The sequence below is a fragment of the Hyla sarda genome, chromosome 11, assembly GCF_029499605.1.
Source record: "Hyla sarda isolate aHylSar1 chromosome 11, aHylSar1.hap1, whole genome shotgun sequence".
Classification (NCBI taxonomy): Eukaryota; Metazoa; Chordata; class Amphibia; order Anura; family Hylidae; genus Hyla; species Hyla sarda.
Genome location: NC_079199.1, coordinates 103,784,409 through 103,803,243, shown reverse-complemented (window position 1 = coordinate 103,803,243; position 18,835 = coordinate 103,784,409). Strand labels below are relative to the sequence as shown.

Sequence of the window (18,835 nt, the reverse complement as noted above, 5' to 3'; positions counted from 1 at the left end):
GCAGCCTAAGAATTCCCCCCCCCCAGGGTCTCCATTTACGGACACTCACCTAGGGTCGCTTGGGGAGATTAAATCCTGTGCAGAGGAAAAGTTGACCAGTTGCCCATAGCAACCAATCAGATCGCTTCATTTTTTTTTTTTAGGCCTTTTCAAAAATAAAAGCAGCAATCTGATTGGTTGCTATGGGCAACTGGTCAGGCAGCCTTCCTGATAACAGAAGACAGTCATAGCAGGGTCTTCCATCACCAGATGTCATTCCTGTCACAGTGCCCCCTGCAGGATGACTGGGTGAACTGCACATTCACCTTCTATAAATAATCCAGATCTCACACAAGTCTTAGTTTGAAATGAAGTTTTATTTTATTGGGGTCAGGATGTGCGCCATCTTGCCGGGCACCCCTCCCAAACTACGTTTGCGCCCCCATCCACTCAGACAGTAATAAATACAAAAAAAAGGAACGTCTCCCACCACAGCGCAGCACACAAACACATAACATGCCGAAGTATCTGCGTCTGCCGAGACGTCTCCTCAAGTGCTGGAAGCGCTTCCTGGAGGGATCAGCAAACCGTGGGTCACATGATCATAGGTCGTCACTCCTGGGGGTTCTCTGGAGCTGCTGGAGCCGCCCTCCCATGATCCTCTCCCTTCCTCTTGTGACCGGACACAATGTCATCGATACGGAGCAACAAGATGGCGGTCTACGGGCGGCAGAGAACAGCGGATTAACACGAGTACAGCTTAAAGGGGAACTCCAGTGGAAAACTATTTTATTTTTATTTATTTTTTAAATCAACTGGTGCCAGAAAGTTAAAACAGATTTGTAAATCACTTCTATTAAAAAAAGTCTTAATCCTTCCAGTACTTATTAGCTGCTGAATACTACAGAGAAAATTCTTTTCTTTTTGGAACACAGAGCTCTCTGCTGACATCACGAGCACAGTGCTCTCTGCTGACATCTCTGTCCATTTTAAGAACTGTGCAGAGTAGGAGAAAATCCCCAGAGCAAACATATGCTGCTCTGGACAGTTCCTAAAATGGACAGAGGTGTCAGCAGAGAGCACTGTGCTCGTGATGTCAGCAGAGAGCTCTGTGTTCCAAAAAGAAAATAATTTCCTCTGTAGTATTCAGCAGCTAATAAGAACTGGAAGGATTAAGATTTTTTAATAGAAGCCATTTATAAATCTGTTTAGCTTTTCCACCGGATTAACCCTTTAAAGTCAGCGCCCCCACAAATTGTGACCCTGGTATTTCAAGATGTCTAGAAGAAGTAGCCTCCATGTACTACTAACTAAAGTAGTGTTTCCCAACCAGGGTGCCTCCAGCTGTTTCAAAACTACAACCCCCAGCATGCCCGGACAGCCTTCGGCTGTCCGGGCATGCTGGGAGTTGTAGTTTTGCAACAGCTGGAGGAACCCTGGTTGGGAAACACTGTACTAGAGGGATCCAGAGGGCTCCTCCTTACCTCTACAGCAGTTTTGTATGTTTGCAGTTTCACAGCCAATGGCTCCCAGATTCCCAGTTCCTTCATGTCCACCAGCACCCCAGTCTCGCCGTCCACACCCCAGGTCTGGCAGCCGTCTTGTGTGTGTTTTGCCTGTAGATAAGACAGTGATTGTTATAACTCCCATCATCCCCCTGCAGCGGACACCACCCCAGGACCCGTCCTCACCCGCAGTGATGTCAGCACCCGGATAGTGCTGGCTCCGCAGTTCTGAATCAGCGTCCTCGGAATGACCTCCAGAGCCTGAGCCACAGCGCGGTACGGCCACTGCTCCACCCCGGTCATGGTCTTGGACTTCTCAGTGAGGACATGGGCTACAGTCATCTCAGAAGCGCCCCCTCCTGGCACCAGGTAGGAGTCAATCATCACGTTGCGGCAGACCTGCATGGCGTCCTGGAGGTTGCGCTCTACCTCCTACAATAGGACACAAGATGGATATTATAAATAAATGGGTTTATTGTACTCTGAGCAGTCACACGTCACAGGCAGGGGGCGCACTCACCGCCAGGATCTCCTTACTGGCCCCGCGCAGCATAATGGTGCAGGCCTTGGGGTCTTTGCATTCTGTGATAAATGTAAAATACTCATCACCGATCTTCTTGATCTCAAAGAGCCCAGCGCCTGTCCCTACATCCTCCTCCCGAAGCTCATCTGTGCGGCTGGCGATACGAGCGCCACAGGCCCTGAAGGGGGGAGGAGAAATAGTTCAGACAAACATCAGCACAAAAACCTATTATTCATATAAATGCACCACAATTAGGGGAGACACCAGCGCTGACATCACATGACACCCATCCCCCCCACCGCCAATCCTGGCGCCCCCTCACATTACCTCGCTATTCTGTTGTTGTCAGTCTTGCGCACCCTCCGGATGGCGGTGATGTTGGCTTTCACCAAATAATGCTGAGCAAGATCTAAGAGAAAGAAAATATATAAGAGACAGAGACTAAAATAGCCAATAAACCAATGAGAACCACAGAAATAAATTATATATATATATATATATATATATATATATATATATATATATATATATATATATATATATATATATATATGTATGTTATACCAAAGACTACAATATCCGATAAACCAATAATAATCAGACCTCGTTGTGCGTTCACACGTTCAGGTTCTTAATTTCATTAAATACAGGAACAAAATAATAGAGGACACGATTAGAACAAAGATGGAGGCTTCTCTTTTCTAATCCATAACAGTCTTTCCATATCATTTATGGCATTGAACAGTGTATGCAACACAAGGACAAATAAAAATAGTTTAAAAAATAAATAAATGTGATTTAACCCCTTCACTAAGTTTGAATCACCCCCTTTTCCGAAAAATAAAAATGTAAACAAAAAACAAACGTGGTATCCCAGGTGCGTAAAATGTCCCAACTATAAAAAAAATATATATATATATATAATTAAATTAAACCGCACTAAAACTACAGATCATGGCACAAAAAGTAAAAAAAAATTTTTTTTTACAGAAGTAAAACAAAATCGAACCTATATAAGTAGGGGATCATTTTAATCGTATGGACCTACAGAATAAAGAGAAGGTGTCATTTTTTTATTGAAAAGTGCCCAGTGTAGAATCAGAAGCCCCCAATTTTTTTTTTTTCCTTTTCAATTTTGCCCCACAAATTATTGATGTCATTACAAAGCAAAATTGGTAGCGCAAAGAAAAAAAAAAAAAAAGCCCTCATATGGGTCTGTAAGTGGAAAGTTTAAAGGGGTACTCTGGCGCTTAGGGGATAAGATGCCTGATCGTGGGGGTCCCGCCGCTGGGGACCCCCGTGATCTTGCACGCCGCACCCCTTTTAAAATCAGTCCCCGGAGCGCGTTCACTCCGGGTCTGATTACTGTCGATCACGGGGCCGGAGCATAGTGACGTCAAGGTTCCGCCCCATGTGATGTCACGCTCCACCCCCCTCAATGCAAGCCTATGGGAGAGGGCGTGACAGCTGTCACACCCCCTCCCATAGGCTTGCATTGAGGGGCAGAGCGTGACATCACACACCGCTGGCCCTGTGGTCGCCGGTAATCAGACCCAGAGCAAACATGCTCTGGGGACTGATTATAAACGGGGTGCGTCATGCAAGATCATGGGGGTCTCCAGCGGCGGGACCCCTGCGATCAGGCATCTTATCCCCTACCCTTTGTATAGGGGATAAGATGCCTAAGCGCGGGAGTACCCCTTTAAAGCTTTCAGATTATTAGAAGGTGAGGAGGAAAAAAAGAAAGTGCCAAAATTTAAAACCCTGTGGTCCTTAAAGGAGTAGTCCAGTCCTGAAAAACGTATCCTCTATCCTAAGGGGGCGTGTTGACCACCACACGAAGCGGCGGCTGACACGCCCCCTCAATAAAACTATGGCAGAGCCGGAGTGCTGCCTTCGGCAATCTCCGGCTCTGCCGTAACGCTGTATTGAGGCGGCGGGTCAGCCGCTGCTTTGTGCGGTAGTCAACACGCCCCCTTGCCCCGGCAGCCCCAGTGGTCGAACCCCCCCTGCGGGCTGAAACTTATCCCCTAGCCTTAGGATAGGGGATATTTTTTTCAGGACTGGACTACTCCTTTAAGGGGTTAAAGAATGTGGAATTTCCACGGCAGAATGCCCGCTGTGAGAAAAAAAAAAAAAAAAACTGCAGAATCCCATTGCATATAATGTGCAGTAAATTTTGCAGAATATTCCTGCAGAATTCCGCTCAGAAATTCTGATGTGTGAACATAGCCTTAGGAAGCCCTAATCCCCATCAGGGACTTTATTTTGATGTTTTAGGGTGGGAAAACCCAGCACAGAACAACAGCTGATACCAGAGAGCGATAGCGTTCAGAACGCTCCACAGCACAGAGAGATGGCGCAGGGTATGGAGCGCGGCACTTACCTGAGATCCCCTTCTCTGTGATCAGAAGGTCGGGCTTGAGTCTGACAATGTCCTCACAGATCTGCTGGATATATTCCTCCTCCAACTGCAGGATGCGAGAAAAGTCCTCCTCCCGGGTAATCTCGATCTCAGTCTGCGGGGGCAGAACAGAAAGGGTTAAAGGGGTATTCCAGGCCAAGACTTTATATATCAACTGGCTCCGGAAAGTTAAACAGATTTGTAAATTACTTCTATTAAAAAATCTTAATCCTTCCAATAGTTATTAGCTTCTGAAGTTGAGTTGCTGTTTTCTGTCTAACTGCTCTCTGATGACTCACGTCCCGGGAGCTGTGCAGTTCCTATGGGGATATTCTCCCATCATGCACAGCTCCCGGGACGTGACATCATCATTGTGCAGTTAGACAGAAAACTTCAGAAGCTAATAACTATTGGAAGGATTAAGATTTTTTAATAGAAGTAATTTACAAATCTGTTTAACTTTCCGGAGCCAGTTGAAATATATATAAAAAAAGGTTTTGCCTGGAATACCCCTTTAATTATTCTGACCGGACCCAAATACTATGATCATCATATACACAGACGTAGAGGAGTCCCTGCAGCCACCACTAGGGGCCCACGTAAGCAGATTTATACAACATCTTATCCCCTATCCAAAAGGATACGGCAGTGTTTCCCAACCAGAGTGCCTCAAGCTGTTGCAGAACTACAACTCCCAGCATGCCCAGACAGCCGAAGGCTGTTTGGGCATGCTGGGAGTTGTAGTTGTGCAACAGCTGGATGCACCCTGGTTGGGAAACACTGGGACAGGGGATAAGATGTCTGATTGCAGGGGTCCAGTCGCTGGGGATCCCCACGATCTCGGTGCAGCCCCGGAATTCTGTGCTGGGCGTTGCGTCCGAGACGGGGATGTTACGTCCACGCTCCCTAGTGAAGTCACGCCCCCTCCCATAGACATGAATGGAGGGGCGTGGCCGTGATGTCCCCGTCTCTGATGCAGCGCCCAACACAGAATGCCGGGGCTGCACCGAGATTGCGGGGGTCCCCAGCAACGGCACCCCCTCAATCATACATCTTATCCCCTATCCTAAGTATAAAGCCGGAATACCCCTTTAATCAATCTACAGTGAGCTCCCTCAAGTGGTGGCTGAATACACCCAGGATTTGCTCTGTGCCCCTACGGACGTGTCATTTAGCTGTGGTCCCCCCTACGGACGCGTCATATTTAGCTGTGGTCCCCCCTACGGACGCGTCATATTTAGCTGTGGTCCCCCCTACGGACGCGTCATATTTAGCTGTGGTCCCCCCTACGGACGCGTCATATTTAGCTGTGGTCCCCCCTACGGACGCGTCATATTTAGCTGTGGTCCCCCCTACGGACGCGTCATATTTAGCTGTGGTCCCCCCTACGGACGCGTCATATTTAGCTGTTGTCCCCCCTACGGACGCGTCATATTTAGCTGTTGTCCCCCCTACGGACGCGTCATATTTAGCTGTTGTCCCCCCTACGGACGCGTCATATTTAGCTGTTGTCCCCCCTACGGACGCGTCATATTTAGCTGTGGTCCCCCCTACGGACGCGTCATATTTAGCTGTGGTCCCCCCTACGGACGCGTCATATTTAGCTGTGGTCCCCCCCCCCCCCACGGACGTGTCATATTTAGCTGTGGCCCCCTACGGATGTGTCATATTTAGCTGTGGCCCCCTACGGACGTGTCATATTTAGCTGTGGCCCCCTACGGACGTGTCATATTTAGCTGTGGCCCCCTACGGACGTGTCATTTTTAGCTGTGGCCCCTACGGACGTGTCATATTTAGCTGTGGCCCCTATTAGCTCAGAGTGTTCCAGTCTATACACCGGACGGCCATACCTGGCTCTCTCCCTTCTTGTACTCCAGGGAGCAGTCCAGGAGGATGATGCGCGGGTTCTTGATTAACCTCCTCATTTTGGGGTGTGTGACATCCTTGTTCACCATGACGCCGCGCAGGACACAGGAATCTTCAATGATCCCGCCTGGAATCTGGAAATGAGAGACAATGTAAACCAGGACCAGCAGCTCCCACCTGACTGCAGGCACCAGGTCCCCGGATCCAGGACTCACCTTCTCCACTTTGGCGTACTGTTTGATGTCAAACTCCTTTCTGCCGTTCTCTTCAAACTCCACCGTCTTTACCGCGTCCAGGGCAATGTTGCAGGCCAGATCTGCCCACAGTTTGATGGCCTTGGTGTTGATGGCGCTGTTTATGATGTTCAGCATCAGCTTCCGGTCGCTTGTGTCCACGGGGGTGCTGCAGGGAGAAAGCGCAGTCAGGGTTTGTAGAGTTGTTTACCGTGAAGGTTTAAGAGACCACAATAAATGTTTGACACAAAAGTTAAAGGGGTACTCTGGTGGGGGGGGGGGGGGGGGGAGAGAAAAGAAGACTGGTGGCAGAATGTTACAGATTTGTAAATCCCTTTTATATAAAATCTTAATCTTTCCAGTACTTAGCTGCTGAAGTTGAGTTGTTCTTTTCTGTCTGACCAAAGTGCTCTCTGCTGACACCTCTGTCCATGTCAGAAGGTGTCAGCAGAGAGCATTGTGGTCAGACAGAAAAGAACTACACAACTTCTTGTGGAGCAGGCAGAAGCGGATAAGTACTGAAAGGATTAGGATTTTTTTTTTTACAGTAGTCATTAACCTGTTTAACTATCTGGCACCAGTTGATATGAAAAAAATTTGTTTCCCACTGGAGTACCCCTTTATTGGTCACCTATAGGTTCCCTCCAGCTTTCCGATGCTCCTGAGTGGCAGATAGAAAAGCCCCAATGTACCACTCGAGACAAACCCTGCGTGACCTGTACTAGCAGCAGACGGGCGGTCACCTGATCTCCTTTAGCGTGGCGATCATGTCGTCCAGGGCCTTGCGGTAGGCGCTGATCACTACAGTCGGGTGCATCTGTTGAGCCAGGAACTGCTCAGCAACGGAAAGCATCTCCCCAGCTGTGGGCAGAAGAGGGAGCAATGAGTACGAGCGAGATCACCGATACCACCCAACAGCCCAGAGAAGAGGGCACCAGCCTCACCCAGGATGATGACAGACGTGGTGCCATCTCCAACCTCCTCGTCCTGCGTGCGGCTGATCTCAATCATGGATTTGGCGGCCGGGTGCTGCACCTGGATCTAATGAAGACATAAGGGGAAGTGTCAGTGAAGCAAACTATAGCGCCCCCTACCGAGCCCCCATTGCTAAACATCTTACATCACATATGTCAAGTCCTGCTCACACAGCTGAAGGGCTGCTACAATGTAGTACAAACATGAGCTGTGTCACCAGGACTCGGCATGTATAGCCTGAGGATACACCCATGGCACTGATCAATAGGAGTATGGGGGTCTTGCCCATCACCCACCTCACGCAGGATGGCGTTTCCGTCATTGGTCATCACAATTCCTCCCATTGGGTCCAGCAACATCTGAAAAGTAATGAGGATTTACTATAGATGTCTCTGTGCGATGGTGAAGAGCTTACAATCTAGGCGGTCACTAACCTTCATCATGGCGCGAGGTCCCAGGCAGGTGCGGATTATGTCTGCGATGGTCTACAAGAGACAAGAAGCGGTCAGGGGGCTCATCCGGGATGTGAAAGGGGTCGCACAAAGTTTAGCGGTTGGGGCGCTGGTCCAGGATGTGATGGGAGAAGGTCAGGGGGATCGTCCGGGATGTACTGATCTCAGCCGTAAGGGGGGGGGGGCGATCGTCCGGGATGTACTGATCTCAGCCGCCAGGGCGATCGTCCGGGATGTACTGATCTCAGCCGTCATGGCGATCGTCCGGGATGTACTGATCTCAGGCGTCAGAGGAGGGGGGACGATCGTCCGGGATGTACTGATCTCAGCCATCAGAGGGGGGGGGGGGGGGGGGGGAGGGGGGGAGGGAAATCGTCCGGGATGTACTGATCTCAGCCGTCGGGGGGGCGATCGTCCGGGATGTACTGATCTCAGGCGTCAGAGGAGGGGGCGATCGTCCGGGATGTACTGATCTCAGCCGTCAGGGGGGGGGGGGAGATCGTCCGGGATGTACTTGATCTCAGCCATCAGAGGGGGGGGGGGGGGGAGGGAAATCGTCCGGGATGTACTGATCTCAGCCGTCAGGGGGCAATCGTCTGGGATGTACTGATCTCAGCCGTCAGGGCGGGGCAATCGTCTGGGATGTACTGATCTCAGCCGTCAGGGCGGGGCAATCGTCTGGGATGTACTGATCTCAGCAGTTGGGGGGGCGCGAATCGTCCGGGATGTACTGATCTCAGCCGTCAGGGCGGGGCAATCGTCCGGGATGTACTGATCTCAGCAGTTGGGGGGGCGCGAATCGTCCGGGATGTACTGATCTCAGCCGTCAGGGCGGGGCAATCGTCTGGGATGTACTGATCTCAGCAGTTGGGGGGCCAAGTCTGGGATGCACTAATCTTAGAGATTTGGGGCACATCTGGGATGTATTGAGCAGTCAGGGGGGGGCTCTTCTGGAATGTATGACAGGCGCAGTCATGCATGTATTTTGGGGAGGCTCGTCTGGGATGTACTGGGCAGCCAGGGACCGGTCCAGGATGTATCAGGGGCTCGTCTGATTTGTTCTGATCTCAGGCCGTTGGGAGGGCTTGTCCATGATATGTCGGGGGGGTCCGGTCCAGGATGTATCAGGGGCTCGTCTGATTTGTTCTGATCTCAGGCCATTGGGAGGGCTTGTCCATGATATGCCGGGGGGTCCGGTCCAGGATGTATTGGGGGGTTTGTCCGGGATGCACCTACCTTTGCAGCGTTTATGTTCCCGGTCTGGACCTTTCTCCCAGACTCTCTCTTCATGTTCTGACCTGAGACACAAACGTCACATTATCAGACCGAGGGGACAGGATCTGCCCCACAATGCACCTCACCACCCGAGCCGCCATAACTCCCGTATACTGAGTCCTCACTATGTATAACATATAAGCTCTCACTCCCTCCCATACACAGAGCCTATGCGAGTGTCAGTAAGCGACATTATTCCACGACCCAAATACTACTCACAGGTGAGGGTTTGTTACAATTTCAGCCCAGCGTAGCCTCAGAACTCCAGCCTGACACATTGTAACAAACAGCAAGCAATGATTTGTTCTGCCTATATGTATAGAGGAGTGTTTCTACACCAGGGTGCCTCCAGCTGTTGCAAAACTACAACTCCCAGCATGCCCGGACAGCCAGAGGCTGTCCGGGCATGCTGGGAGTTGTAGTTTTGCAATACCACAACTGGTATATAGGACTCCCTGGGCCAGATACATTGTACCAAACCCTCAGCTGAGACCAGCACTAGGTCTGGACTGCATTTAATCTTCTGAATGTTTCCTTATATTGACAACAAGCAGAGGTATTGGCGCTGTGGCCCTCAGGGGCCCGGACTATGACTGAGCGGATTTCCCGGGGCCTTCCCCTCTGTCAGACGGTATTCCCGTCCCCGGCCCAGCGGACACTCACTTAACACGAGTACCGGGCGGCCCATCATCCTGGCGGCGGCTGGAGGAGGACACCACGGAGTCGGCAAAGGGAAGAAGCTTCTGGAGAAAGAAAGAGCAAAGCCGCCTCCTGAGCACACCCTAACAGAACGGCATCACCCCGCCGACCAATAGGAGCCGCCGCCACGGCGTCTCCGCCAATCCCCTGACAGAGGGCGGGGCTAGAAGGGCTAGGCTGCGTAAGCTTGGTTGGCGTCGCACTTGCCGTTGAAAGCCGCATGGTAACCGCTTGGGTTCTACGCATGCGCGGACGTGACAGGCAACGCTGCTTGACGGGAAATGTAGTCCTTGTGCTTGGTTACTGCGTATACAGAGTGTATGGCTGCCGCGAGATCTCTCGTTCTGCTCCATAGACCAACTATAGGGCTCCGCGCTGCATGTTGGGAGTTGTAGTTTTTGGTGCCAACTAGTGAGCTACACCCTAACATGACTAAATAAGGTGAAGATGCTGCAGTCCGCGAGTGATGGATGAGAAGGGCCACAAAAAGCAGCTCCACACTGACCCCTAGTGGTGAAATCATTTAGAAAATCAGCTCCTCACTGACCCCTAGTGGTGACATAATAGAGAAAATCAGCTCCACACTGACCCCTTGTGGTGACATCATAGAGACAATCAGCTGCTCACTGACCCCTAGTGGTGATATCATGGAGAGGGGCAGCTCCACACTGACCCCTAGTGGTGACATCATAGAGAAAATCAACTCCACACTGACCCCTAGTGGTGACATCATAGAGAAAATCAACTCCACACTGACCCCTAGTGGTGACATTATGGAGAACGGCAGCTCCACACTGACTCCTAGTGGTGACATCATGGAAGGGCCACAAAAAGCAGCTCCACACTGACCCCTAGTGGTGACATCATTTAGACAATCAGCTCCACACTGACCCCTAGTGGTGACATCATAGAGAAAATCAGCTCCTCACTGACCCCTAGTGGTGACATCATGGAGAAAATCAGCTCCACACTGACCCCTAGTGGTGACATCAGAGAAAATAAGCTCCACACTGACCCCTAGTGGTGACATCATAGAGAAAATCAGCTCCACACTGACCCCTAGTGGTGACATCAGAGAAAATAAGCTCCACACTGACCCCTAGTGGTGACATAATAGAGAAAATCAACTCCTCACTGACCCCTAGTGGTGACATCATAGAGATAATCAGCTCCACACTGACCCCTAGTGGTGACATCATAGAGAAAATCAGCTCCACACTGACCCCTAGTGGTGACATCATACAGAAAATCAGCTCCACACTGACTCCTAGTGGTGACATCATAGAGAAAATCAGCTCCACACTGACCCCTAGTGGTGACATCATAAAGAAAATCAGCTCCTCACTGACCCCTAGTGGTGACATCATAGAGAAAATCAGCTCCACACTGAACTAGTAGTGACATCATAGAGAAAATCCGCTCCACACTGACCCCTAGTGGTGACATCATAGAGAAAATCAGCTGCTCACTTACCCCTAGTGGTGACATCATAGAGAAAATCAGCTGCTCACTGACCGCTAGTGGTGACATCATAGAGAAAATCAGCTCCACAGTGACCCCTAGTGGTGACATCATAGAGAAAATCAGCTCCACACTGACCCCTAGTGGTGACATCATAGAGAAAACCAGCTCCACACTGACCCCTAGTGGTGACATCATAGAGAAAATCAGCTCCTCACTGACCCCTAGTGGTGACATCATAGAGAAAATCAGCTCCACACTGACCCCTAGTGGTGACATCATAGAGATAATCAGCTCCACACTGAACCCTAGTGGTGACATAATAGAGAAAATCAGCTCCTCACTGACCCCTAGTGGTGACATCATAGAGAAAATCAGCTCCACACTGACCCCTAGTGGTGACATCATTTAGAAAATCAGCTCAACACTGACCCCTAGTGGTGACATCATAGAGAAAAATCAGCTCTACACTGACCCCTAGTGGTGACATCATAGAGAAAATATGCTCCACATTGACCCCTAGTGGTGACATCATAGAGAAAATCAGCTCCACACTGACCCCTAGTGGTGAAATCATTTAGAAAATCAGCTCCTCACTGACCCCTAGTGGTGACATAATAGAGAAAATCATCTCCACACTGACCCCTTGTGGTGACATCATAGAGACAATCAGCTGCTCACTGACCCCTAGTGGTGACATCATGGAGAGGGGCAGCTCCACACTGACCCCTAGTGGTGACATCATAGAGAAAATCAACTCCACACTGACCCCTAGTGGTGACATTATGGAGAACGGCAGCTCCACACTGACTCCTAGTGGTGACATCATGGAGAGGGGCAGCTCCACACTGACCCCTAGTGGTGACATCATAGAGAAAATCAGCTGCTCACTGACCGCTAGTGGTGACATCATAGAGAAAATCAGCTCCACAGTGACCCCAAGTGGTGACATCATGGAGAGGGGCAGCTCCACACTGACCCCTAGTGGTGACAACATAGAGATAATCAGCTCCACACTGATCCCTAGTGGTGACATAATAGAGAAAATCAGCTCCTCACTGACCCCTAGTGGTGACATCATAGAGAAAATAAGCTCCACACTGACCCCTAGTGGTGACATCATTTAGAAAATCAGCTCCACACTGACCCCTAGTGGTGACATCATTGAGAAAATCAGCTCCTCACTGACCCCTAGTGGTGACATCATGGAGAAAATCAGCTCCACACTGACCCCTAGTGGTGACATCAGAGAAAATAAGCTCCACACTGACCCCTAGTGGTGACATCATAGAGAAAATCAGCTCCACACTGACCCCTAGTGGTGACATCAGAGAAAATAAGCTCCACACTGACCCCTAGTGGTGACATCATAGAGAAAATCAGCTCCACACTGACCCCTAGTGGTGACATAATAGAGAAAATCAACTCCTCACTGACCCCTAGTGGTGACATCATAGAGATAATCAGCTCCACACTGACCCCTAGTGGTGACATCATAGAGAAAATCAGCTCCACACTGACCCCTAGTGGTGACATCATACAGAAAATCAGCTCCACACTGACCCCTAGTGGTGACATCATAGAGAAAATCAGCTCCACACTGACCCCTAGTGGTGACATCATAAAGAAAATCAGCTCCTCACTGACCCCTAGTGGTGACATCATAGAGAAAATCAGCTCCACACTGAACTAGTAGTGACATCATAGAGAAAATCCGCTCCACACTGACCCCTAGTGGTGACATCATAGAGAAAATCAGCTGCTCACTTACCCCTAGTGGTGACATCATAGAGAAAATCAGCTCCACAGTGACCCCTAGTGGTGACATCATAGAGAAAATCAGCTCCACGCTGACCCCTAGTGGTGACATCATAAAGAAAATCAGCTCCACACTGACCCCTTGTGGTGACATCATAGAGAAAATCCGCTCCACACTGACCCCTAGTGGTGACATCATCGAGAAAATCAGCTCCTCACTGACACCTAGTGGTTACATCATAGAGAAAATCAGCTCAACACTGACCCCTAGTGGTGACATAATAGAGAAAATCAGCTCCTCACTGACCCCTAGTGGTGACATCATAGAGAAAATCAGCTCCACACTGACCCCCTAGTGGTGACATCATAGAGATAATCAGCTCCACACTGACCCCTAGTGGTGACATAATTGAGAAAATCAGCTCCACACTGACCCCTAGTGGCGACATCATAGAGAAAATCAGCTCCTCACTGGCCCCTAGTGGTTACATCATAGAGAAAATCAGCTCAACACTGACCCCTAGTGGTGACATAATAGAGAAAATCAGCTCCTCACTGACCCCTAGTGGTGACATCATAGAGAAAATCAGCTCCACACTGACCCCCAGTGGTGACATCATAGAGATAATCAGCTCCACACTGACCCCTAGTGGTGACATAATAGAGAAAATCAGCTCCACACTGACCCCTAGTGGCGACATCATTGAGAAAATCAGCTCCACACTGACCCCTAGTGGTGACATCATTTAGAAAATCAGCTCAACAGCTCTGGGATCGCTTCTCCGATAGACAGCCGCCTTGACTTTTTCCTCTCTCTCTCCCTTCTTTTTTCCTCCCTTTCCTCTGCCCTTTTGTGGTCGGTTGTGTCTGTCTTTGGTGTTGTCTGTCTGTTAACTCCATTCTACCCCCTTCCTTGTTTTTGGCTTGCCAAGCCTTTTCAGTTCTTTCACCTGGCGGTGGATTGTTTGATTATTCTGACTACTTTCCAGTTGTTGATTGCTGGGTGTTTGTTTTATTGCCGCCTACGGGCTTGATCTGACTACCTACCTGCCTGTTTCTGCTTCGTACCTTGTGGTATTATCTGGGGCCTCAGCCTCTGCAATGTTTTTTGTGTTATATCCCTGTTTGGATTTCTTCACATGTAAAATCTTTAATAAAAACTACAGTTTCAAAAAAAAAAAAAAAATCAGCTCAACACTGACCCCTAGTGGTGACATCATAGAGAAAATCATCTGCTCACTGACAGCTAGTGGTGACATCATAGAGAAAAATCAGCTCTACACTGACCCCTAGTGGTGACATCATAGAGAAAATATGCTCCACATTGACCCGTAGTGGTGACATCATAGAGAAAATCAGCTCCACACTGACCCCTAGTGGTGACATCATAGAGAAAATCAGCTCCACACTGACCCCTAGTGGTGACATCATAGAGAAAATCAGCTCCAGACTGACCCCTAGTGGTGACATCATAGAGAAAATCAGCTCCACACTGACCCCTAGTGGTGACATCATAGAGAAAATCAGCTCCACACTGACCCCTAGTGGTGACATCATAGAGAAAATCAGCTCCACACTGACCCCTAGTGGTGACATCATAGAGAAAATCAGCTCCACACTGACCCCTAGTGGTGACATCATAGAGAAAATCAGCTCCACACTGACCCCTAGTGGTGACATCATTTAGAAAATCAGCTCCACACTGACCCCTAGTGGTGACATCATTGAGAAAATCAGCTCCTCACTGACCCCTAGTGGTTACATCATAGAGAAAATCAGCTCAACACTGACCCCTAGTGGTGACATCATAGAGAAAATCATCTGCTCACTGACAGCTAGTGGTGACATCATAGAGAAAAATCAGCTCCACACTGACCCCTAGTGGTGACACCAAAAATGTTGTGGTCAGATGTTAGCTGAGAGTCAATCCGGACATGCTGAGACTTGTAGTTTTGTACCATAAGGAGGTCCACTGCAATAGGAAAATATGCAAAGCCAGATCTACATAGAGTTATTATTATTATAATTTTTTACATTTTATCACCATTTTCTGGTGTTTTATGGCTCAATGGCAGTTTTTCAAAATAGCAGCGTACCCTGGAATTTTTTTCAATCATGGCATTTTCTATAGGTGAATTGCCATGTTTGTATGGATATTGGTGTTCCCATCCCCCCTAATTCCCCAATAGAAACCCTGGAGTCACATGATGTAAGAATCACAGAGGGGTAACGCGCCAAATTAAAAGAACACCTATACTAATATACAATATTGAAAAGAAAAAAAAAACACGCCACAAAAAAACAGCTGAAAAATGAGAAGGTTTGGCGCAGCGTGTGGCATTTTTTTTCAGGCCAAAAAAAACAAACAACAAAAGTTGCATCTCTTTGTATCCTATGAGGGGTCAGAATATGGGGGTGCAAAGGTTTTATTTTAAAAAATTGTAAGTTTTTTTTTATAATAGTAAAACACAACGGAACTCTATACATTGGGTATCGTAATCGTACGGAACCGCCTAATAAAGTTATCCTGTCAGGATTTACCACAAGATGGATGCCCTCCAGATACTGGAAAACTACAACTCCTAGCATGCCCGGACAGCCGTTGGCTGTCCGGGCATGCTAGGAGTTGTAGTTTTGCAACATCTGGGGTTCGCAATTTGGAAACCAAATTGGCCAAATTTGGCTCTACTGGGTGTGACCAGCAGCTGGATCGGACGCCATTTTGAGGACGATTCTGTGAGAGGAAAGATGTAGGACAGGTGTATGAGGGGGGAGGTGCTTATAGGGAGAGGAAGGGCGAAAAGGACTACAAATACCAGAATGTGAGGGAAAAGTACACGTAAAAAGAAGAAATATAGCACTATATATATATATATATATATATATATATATATATACGAAACACAAAGGAGGAAGCAGCACAACTAAAAGTTGCTCAGGTGCCGGGTGCCAGCCGGTATAGGCTCTGGTCAGGAGTCGTGAAGTAGATATCCAAAAAATAAGTAAATCCAGCAGCACACCAATGTAGTGAAAAACGGTTTGTGAGGTTTATTCACCCAAAGTCATGCGAAGTTTCGGCCGTCCAATCACAGCCTGCTTGAGAAAGCAGGCTGTAATTGGACGGCCGAAACGTCGCATGACACACCTCCTCATTCAGAGTTTTCTTTATTTTCCCCCCCTTTCATCTTAATCCCCTTGTGCCGTGTCTTTCCAAAAGCTCAATGGCGCTCCTCCTCTTCTGAGCATTGTAGTTCGCCAGCAGAGCACTTGACATCCACACATTGGGTATTTCCATACTCAGAAGAGATAGGGTTACACATTTTTGGGCTCATTTTCTCCTATTACCCCTTGTAAAAATGTAAAATTTAGGGAAAAAACTGCATTTTAGTTAAAAAAAAAATTCCTTTCAAAAAGCCAAATGTGACTCCTTCTCTGCTGAGCATTGTAGTTCCCCCGCAGAGCATTTTACGTCCTAACATGGGGTATTTCCATACTCAGAAGAGATGGGGTTACAAATTTTAGGGGGCATTTTCTCCCATTACCATTTGTAAAAATTGTAAATTTGGGGGAAAAAACTGCACTTTAGTGAAATTTTTTTTTCGTTTACACATCCGATTTTAACAAAAATTTGTCAAACACCTGTGGGGTGTTAAGGCTAACTGGACCCCTTGTTACGTGCCTTGAGGGATGTCGTTTCCAAAATGGTATGCCATGTGGGGTTTTCTATTGTTTTGGCACCAGAGGGGCTTTCTAAATGTGACATGCCCCCCAAAAACCATTTCAGCAAAATTCACTCTCCAAAATCCCATTGTCGCTCCTTCCCTTCTGAGCCCTCTAGTGCGCCCGCCGAACACTTGACATATGAGGTATTTCCTTAATCGAGAGAAATTGTGTTACAAATTTTGGGGGGCTTTTTTTTCCTATTACCCCTTGTAAAAATGCAAAAACTGGGTCTACAAGAACATGCGAGTGTAAAAAATGAAGATTTTGAATTTTCTCCTTCACTTTGCTGCTATTCCTGTGAAACACCTAAAGGGTTAACACACTTACTGAATGTCATTTTGAATACTTTGGGGGGTGTAGTTTTTATAATTGGGTCATTTATGGGGTATTTCTAATATGAAGGCCCTTCAAATCCACTTCAAACCTGAACTGGTCCCTGAAAAATTGTGATTTTGGAAATTTTGTGAAAAATTGGAAAATTGCTGCTGAACTTTGAAGCCCTCTGGTGTCTTCCAAAAGTAAAAACTCGTCAATTTTATGATGCAAACATAAAGTAGACATATTGTATATGTGAATCATTTATTTAGAATGTCCATTTTCCTTATAAGCAGAGAGCTTCAAAGTTAAAAAAAAATTCAAAAATTTAAATTTTTCCATAAAATTTTGGAATTTTTCACCAAGAAATTATGCAAGTATCGATGAAATTTTACCACTAACATAAAGTAGAATATGTCACGAAAAAAACTATCTCGGAATCAGAATGAAAGGTAAAAGCATCAGAGTTATTAATGCTTGAAGTGACAGTGGTCAGATGTGCAAAAAATGGCCGGGTCCTTAAGGTATAAATGGGCTGGGTCCTTAAAGGGGTAGTCCAGTGGTGAAAAACGTATCCCCTATCCTAAGGATAGGGGATAAGTTTGAGATCGTGGGGGGTCCAACCCCTGGGGCCCCCCTGCGATCTCTCTGTACGGGGGCCAGGCTCTCCGGCCAGATAGCGGGTGTCGACCCCCGCACGAAGCGGCGGCTGACAGGCCCCCCTCAATACATCGCTATGGCAGAGCCGGAGATTGCCGAAGGCAGCGCTTCGGCTCTGCCATAGAGTTGTATTGAGGGGGCGTGTCGGCCGCCGCTTCGTGCGGAGGTCGACACGTCCCCTTCCCGCAGGCTATCGGGGCTCCGTACAGGAGATCGCAGGGGGCCCCAGCAGTCGGACCCCCCGCGATCTGCAACTTATCCCCTATCTTTAGGACAGGGGATAAGTTGTTCACCACTGGGTCACCACTGGACTACTCCTTTAAGGGGTTAAAAGGTTTTTGAAAAATGAAAGGAGCGATCTGATCGGTTGCTATGGGCAACTGCCAAGTTTTCCGCTACACAGGTTTTAATAAATCTCTCCATTTTTATTTTTTTTATTTTGTATACAGGGGTATTTACCTCACAGTATTTATATATAATAAGAATTACATTTGGAGCTTTTTGTCACGTAGTATTTGTCTATGGTATTGTGAGAATTTGTTTTATATTTAGTTTTTTTTTTTACCTCACAGTTTCCATTTTGCGGTATAGTGAGATTTTAGTACTTTAATATATATATATATATATATTTTACATTTAGGGGATTTTACCTCACAATACTTATCTAGGGGGTATAGTAAGATTTTATTTGTAATATTTGAGGTTTTACCTCATAACATTCATCTAGAGGGGCATAGTGAGGATTCTTATTTCACCTCACAATATTTTTTACCTCACAGCATTAATCTAGGGGTGTACATATAAGTGATATATATTACAGTAGTGACGTCACCGCTCAATACACATAAGTGATATATATTACAGTAGTGACGTCACCGCTCTATACATATAAGTAATATATATTAGTGCAGTGACGTCATCGCTCTCCTCAGACGAGTGTTGTATTTCCCGCGGGCGCAGGCGGTTTTTCTCTCACAGCACCGCGTTGCCAGGATACATGGTCACGT

General features: G+C 47.7%; 1 protein-coding gene across 2 annotated transcripts; it reads right to left on the bottom strand.

Annotated features, from left to right (window-relative positions):
- Positions 1-337: 337 nt before the first annotated feature.
- On the bottom strand, positions 338-18,709 carry CCT3 (chaperonin containing TCP1 subunit 3). 2 transcript variants are annotated; one of them, XM_056546935.1, is made up of 14 exons: positions 18,691-18,709; positions 9,174-9,235; positions 7,920-7,970; positions 7,782-7,844; positions 7,455-7,551; positions 7,254-7,371; positions 6,493-6,679; positions 6,262-6,411; positions 4,394-4,526; positions 2,335-2,416; positions 2,005-2,185; positions 1,671-1,916; positions 1,464-1,595; positions 338-699 (listed from the first exon to the last, which is right to left on the bottom strand). In XM_056546935.1, exons 2-14 carry the CDS (start codon positions 9,225-9,227, stop codon positions 592-594), a joined length of 1,602 nt encoding a protein of 533 aa, XP_056402910.1. In that variant the 5' UTR covers positions 9,228-9,235; positions 18,691-18,709; the 3' UTR covers positions 338-591. The 2 variants fall into 2 exon arrangements, with proteins under 2 accessions (XP_056402910.1, XP_056402909.1); XM_056546934.1 differs by lacking the exon at positions 18,691-18,709 and adding an exon at positions 9,876-10,125.
- Positions 18,710-18,835: the final 126 nt, after the last annotated feature.

Bases quoted from the DNA above. Each gene is read 5' to 3' on its own strand.
- CCT3 (XM_056546934.1), bottom strand. From the start codon at position 9,903: ATGATGGGCCGCCCGGTACTCGTGTTAA. The intron at 7,552-7,781 runs GTGGGTGATGGG...TGTCTTCATTAG, and splicing joins GAAACGCCATCCTGCGTGAG to ATCCAGGTGCAGCACCCGGC. The intron at 2,417-4,393 runs GTAAGTGCCGCG...TCTTTCTCTTAG, and splicing joins CACAGAGAAGGGGATCTCAG to ATCTTGCTCAGCATTATTTG.